This window comes from Orycteropus afer, unplaced genomic scaffold, assembly GCF_000298275.1.
Source record: "Orycteropus afer afer isolate SDZICR_OR568_19922 unplaced genomic scaffold, OryAfe1.0 scaffold00010, whole genome shotgun sequence".
Taxonomy (NCBI): Eukaryota; Metazoa; Chordata; class Mammalia; order Tubulidentata; family Orycteropodidae; genus Orycteropus; species Orycteropus afer.
In genome coordinates, this window is record NW_006921597.1 from 3549947 (window position 1) to 3556012 (window position 6066).

The following is a 6066-nucleotide window of genomic DNA, read 5'->3' on the forward strand; positions in this document are numbered from 1 at the left end:
AAAAAAAAAAAAAAAAAGAGGAGTGCCCGCTCAAACCAGCCTTCTTTGAAACCAAGAATTCTGAAAAGCCTCCAATCAGAGCCAAAGAGGTGTCCATTTAGAACTTCCCTATCCCAAGATGGGAATCTATTTGGAAGAAGCCCATTCATCAGTTCCTAGTCCCACAACTAGAACAGGGCATCCCACATCAATCAGTTAACTAGCTTTCAAGGTCTCTTACAATGTCAACTATCCCCTCTATCCATTCAATCAGTCAACATGTATTGAACCTGTGTACCAACCAAGGAACTCTGGTAGCACAGTGGTTAAAGCACTTCGGTGCCAACCAAAAGGCTGGTAGGTTGACCCACTAGCTGCTCTGTAGGAGAAAGATAAGGCAATCTGCTTCTGTAAAGATTTATAGCCCTGGAAACCTTACAGGACACTTCTACTCTGTTCTATAGGATCTCTATGAGTCAGAATCAACTTAATGGCATTGGGTTTGGTTTGGGTTTTGTGTACCATCCTCTCTCTCACTGATCCCTCTAACTCTGTGCACACTCAGGCACTGTCCCCTCCAAAGGCATAACTCAACTCTCCATGACTTTGCTCTATGCTGCCTCCCCCAGTCCTCTACTTATGCAAACGATGACCCTTCCAAATGCCCACGTCTTCTTTCATGAATTTACTATAATTATAACCGCCTGTCAGTTGATTGAACTATGGAGGCTTGTGTGTTGCTGTGATGCTGGAAGCTACGCCACTAGTATTTCAAATACCAGCAAGTCACTCACGGTGGACAGGTTTCAGGGGACATTCCAGCCTAGGAAGTAAAGCCTGGGGATTTACTTCCAAAAATCAGCCAGTGGAACCCTTTGGATCGCAACAGAGTATTGTCTGATACAGTGCTGGAAGGCAAGCTCCCCAGGATGAAATGCACTCAATAACATAGTGGCTGCAAAAACGGACATGAAGATTGTGTAGAATTAGTAACGTTTCATTCTGTTGTGCATGGGGTTGCCCCCATGAGTCAAAGCCACCTTAATGGCAACTTTCTTCTCCAGTATCCCAGGATCCTCTCCTCCTCTGCACTGGACTGTACTCTGCTGCTTGATGCTCTCCGCATGTTGTTTTCTGTATCTTAACACAGCAGCTGGAACTCCCTACATTTTGTGTCCTCCCAATTTCCATCCTTCAGCTGCCTTACAGCTTAGAGTCAGCCACTGTTCTGCTTGATTTACGCTGTTCCTGACAAACTGTGCTAACTCAGCAGTAGAAATCCACCGCCATCACTCAAGTTCGCACATGCTTTCTTTCCCAAGGAGGACAGACTTGGCCTTGGGGTAATTCTAGCGTTGTTTGTGCCACTACTTAAATCACAGGGGAACTCAATGAGAAGGCAGGCATGCCCTGTTTTGCACAACGTATGTGATCCTGATTAACTGGATGCTTACTTAACTTCTACAAACTAAATCCTAGTGTAAATGTGGTGTTTAAAAACAGCTTTCCAAAAGATGGTCTCTAGCATGGAGATATATCCCCTTCTTTATCTTTCCTAAAAGTCTAAGATAAAGATACAACTTTAGTGTGCATTTATGTAAACATACACACTTGCACGTACACATGTATGTGTGTACTGAGTTATGCTGTAAAATGATTTTTTTATTGTGGGCCATGGCCAAAATTTAAAAGCCACTAGTAAATAGTAAGATTATTTAAATCTGTTTTCCCACACCTTAGGTTTATTTACAGTGCAACATCTGCTGATAAAGAGGGGTACACAGCCTAAGAGTTTTGTGAATTCCAAAATAATGTTTTATTATTCTAAGCCAGTGTTTTTCAAACTTTTTTGACTGAGACTCAATAAGAAACATCTCTTAAGTTATGATTACATACTCACATACCACACATACCCCACACAACCACACATATAATTGAAAGAAATTTCATGAAACAATACTTCATCTTCCTATCTGTATCACTCCCAGATAATTTCTATTTTGTTATGCTAGTTATGACCTACTAGCCATTCCTTTATCCACTAATGAACTGTGCTTGTGTTAAATTGGAAAAGCATCTTTCTGGGGGTACGATTTTACTTTTTTTCTTTCAGACCACGGAGTGAGAGAGAGCAAACTATGCCTGCTCAGAATACAAAAGCATGAGAACTGAGGCCCAACGCCAGTCCCAGTTCTAGCAGGGATGCTTAAAGCTTCCTTCAGTACTTAAATAAATAAATAAATAAAGTGGGGAGGCACTATGCAGAATAACAAGGCTTAAAGTGAAAGTAAGAACCCTTTAGTAGGATGCTCAAGATTAACTGGCACTCAGATCCTAATGTAGAGCCCTCATAAACAAGACCAGGTTTACTGGTCTGACAGGGCTGATGAGACTCTGAGACAACAGCCCCTAGTCACCCTTAGGGGATGGAATTGGATCTTCAGGCCGGGAATTGAACTCACCCCATGGCTTCCAACCAAACAATAGACAGGCATATAGGGTGAACATTTATACCAGGTAGATATACTCCTTGTGGTTGTTGTTACGTGCCATCCAGTCAGACCTGATTCAAAGCGACCCCTCCTTGGGTTTCTAAGGCAGTATCACTATGGAAGTAGATTGCCCAACCTTTCTTCCGAGAAGTGGCTGGTGGGTGTGAACCACCAGGCTTCTGTGGGTTTGAACTGCCAGCCTTCTGGTTAGCAGTCAAGTGTCTTAGGCACTATGCTACCAGAGCCCTTGATATAATCCCTTGTTGTTGTTGTTGTTATGTGCCATCAAGTCGGCCCCAACTCATAGCGACCCCTCCTTGGGTTTCCGAGGCAGTATCACTACGGAAGTAGGATTGCCCAACCTTCCTTCCGAGGAGTGGCTGGTGGGTTTGAACCGCCAGCCTTCTGGTTAGCAGTCAAGTGCCTTAGGCACTATGCTACCAGAGCTCCTGATATAATCCCTAGGAACTAGCAATCATGGGAGAACAGAAAGGCAGTATTTGCTTGAGAACACAGCTCAGAAGGCAGGAATGCATAAGAAAGAAGGACCCAGGGAAGAGGGAACTACAGGGAAGAAGTGAGAAGAAAGCTGTTATATTATGGGGATTGCAGTCAATGCCGACTGCTAACCAGAAGCCTGGTGGTGGTTCAAACCCACCAGCCACTCCTCAGAAGAAAGGTTGGGCAATCTATTTCCACAGTGATACCGCCTCAGAAACCAAGGAGGGGGTCGCTATGAGTCGGGTCTTACTCCACGGCATGTAACAACAACAGTAAAGTCATGAAACAAAATGTGTATGAACTGCTGTATGGAAAATGGATTTGCTCTGTAAACTTTCACCCAAATCACAATAAAAATTAAATATATAGATCTCAATTCCTGGGGAAAAAAAAAAGTAGCACCCTCCCAAACAGCCCGCCAACGTCCAGCAGTCATGGCAGCCAACAAACAGCCATCCTTTCCTGCCAGAAATTTTCAGTGATTTTTAAAGAGTCCTCCAAGCTTCAGCTCCAGACTCCCAGTATCCACTTCATGGAAAATCTCCACTACACAGGCGAGAGACCTATTCCGGCTGAATTCTGTCCTCAGCCCCTCCCTGTCCCCAGGTCACTCCTTGGGCCCTAAGATTTCAAATTTCCTGTAGAAAGCTGCAAAGCCCCTACTCAATCAACTCTTCCCATCCTGGTGCCCCAGTAAGGGTCAGAAGCTGGCCTGCAGGCCACCACAAAGCCTGTCTGGTGATTTCTCAGGCAAGGCCACTGACACCATTCATACAAAGGAGGTGAGCCACGTGAGGAGCTTTGCATCCATCCAAATCTACCAGTGCTTCCAGGATCAGGGCCTGAAGCCACTGCCCACCAAGCCAGCACATGACAAAGGCAGAGGCAAGGGTGCTGAACAATCAAATTTAGCACTTAAGTACTGTGTCATCTGGTCATTCCACTGTTTTATGTGTGTTAGCAGTGCTACCCAACCTAGACTGCAAGCTTCTTGAAGGCAGAATCCAGTCGGAAACTTCTTCGAGTACAAGACAGCAGCAGCTAGGAATTGGGAAATAGCCCGTTGTAGGTGGAGGTGGGGATTTCATGGAGAAACACAGCAGCATACAGAAGGGTAGACAAGGAGTGCACATATAGTTTTGAGGACCAAAAAGAGCTCTGGTGGCATAGTGGCTAAGACATCTGGCTGTTAACCAGAAGATCAACGGTTCAAACCTACCAGCTGCTCCCTGGGAGGAAGATAGGTAACTTACTTCCCTAAAATATTTTTAGCCCTGGAAACCCAGTGGGGGTCACTATGAACCAGAATCAACTTCTGGGCAGTGGGTTTTGTAGGCTGTGGCAAAACTAAAACATCAACAGTGGCCTCTGTGGGTTAAAGGGCGACCAAGGCCATGAGCTAGAATCTAAGACCACAGGTTTGGTGTTTTTGGTTTTTGGTTTTATTAAGAGGGGTGGATACATTCGCTGAGGCCGTTAGGAGAAACAGTGCAGTGCGAGGGGAAAATCGGGGGATGGGATAGGATGAAAAAATGCAGTAACTGGAGTGCAAGGTTCACAAAATCAATCTCATTTTAGATAAAGCTATCAAACTTCGCAGGGGCTTTTCAAGCAAGATTAAGATTTGAAGTAGATGAAGCTCATTACGTATCACAACAAAAGGAGATTAAGTTACTAAGAAAGATTTGCTCAGGAAAATAAAGTTTCTGGGGGTGTTTGGGATAGGTGGGATTCTAGTTCAGCCTGGCCATTCCAGATCAGAAGTGAGGCCAAAGGTGAGGGCCTCAGGCCTGGCCCAGGTCGGAGGCTAAACCAGAATCCCAGGGGCGGGCGGCGGCCGCGTGGGAGGCTACAGCATGGGCAGCGCGGGGATCTAGCAGCACCCCCCGCCCGCCCCCCTTCGCTTGGAGCGCTCCCTGGAGGCCGAGGAGGCGGTGAAAACTCGTAGAAGTCTTGCATCAGACGAAAGGCGGCAAGGCGTTTGCAGCCCCGGCAGGACCGCCTTCCCCTGCAGCTTCCTTAGCAGCCACGAGACAGGCTGGGACTAAGCCAGCACCCCTACCCCCACACCATTCCACCCCACCCCCGCCCCAGGAAGGCTGGACTCGGCCGAGCCCGCCAGGACTTGATCTGGGGAGGGTCACGGGTCCCCGGGCTCCCCGGGGGAGCCACTTTGGCGCCGTTCACCCGTACCCCCGCCACGCGGGGGAGAAGCTGCGGCCGGCTGCCTGGGCCATTGCGCGCGAAGGCGCTGGCATCCCGCGGGCAGCCTACAGGACCAGTTGGAGCAGCCTGCACTTTGCAGTGCCCGCGGGATGCCAACTTGAAACACGCTGTTGCAAACTGAACACAAAGTTTGCATCCTGCAGCCCGCCCGTTTGTTTCTCCCTTCCTTTCTTCGTCCCTCCCATGCCCACAATCTCTGGAGGACCTGGGATTGACTGATCCCGGGAGAAAGGGGGAGGAGGAGCAGTGACCCGGGCACAGCCGCCAGTGTCGGCAGAGGATGCCTGGAGCCTACGCTTTTTATCACTCGCATTACCTGCAGCTCGGCTATCAGCTCCTCTTTGGTCAGGTTCTGCTTCTCCACCACCTGCAACCCTCCATCTTGCAGGATCTTCCGGCAGCAAGGGTCCAGGCTATCACTAATGAGCACTTTCTGTAGATTTGCAAAGGCCATTGCTAGAGTTGGCCTCGATATTCGCCGCACTCCCTCGGCAGTAGAAACTAAGCTGAGAAACTGCTGCTCGGTCGGAAAAGCTCATGTAACTGTGCTAGATTCTTGGGCTCCCGCTCCCCCTTTACCGCCCGGCCTGTTCCTACCACCTCCTTTTGATTGGACAGAAATGCTCAAACTCTCGGTGACCCCGCCTTCTCGCGGTTCGAGCCTTCCAGCTCACCGCCCATTTTATTATTCTCCAAAAATGAATCAATCTCTCAATCTCGACAGAAGCTCCTCCCTTCACACAATTTACGCTGATTAGCTGATTCATATCTGGAACAAAAGAAGGAATATACGTTCTGACAGTGAGAAAAAATAAGTTTCACCTTTACTCTTCCCCTCCTTGAGGACTCATTCATTAACTCCTCAACA

The 6066-nt window shown here is 47.7% G+C and overlaps 1 protein-coding gene across 1 annotated transcript in view; it reads right to left on the reverse strand.

Annotated features, from left to right (window-relative positions):
• The window catches only part of PHGDH (phosphoglycerate dehydrogenase), a 48777-nt gene extending 43125 nt beyond the window's left edge, over positions 1-5652 (reverse strand). The window contains exon 1 of the mRNA XM_007948497.2: positions 5515-5652. Coding sequence (XP_007946688.1) covers positions 5515-5652 — 138 coding nt within the window. The remainder of the gene's footprint in view (positions 1-5514) is intronic.
• Positions 5653-6066: the final 414 nt, after the last annotated feature.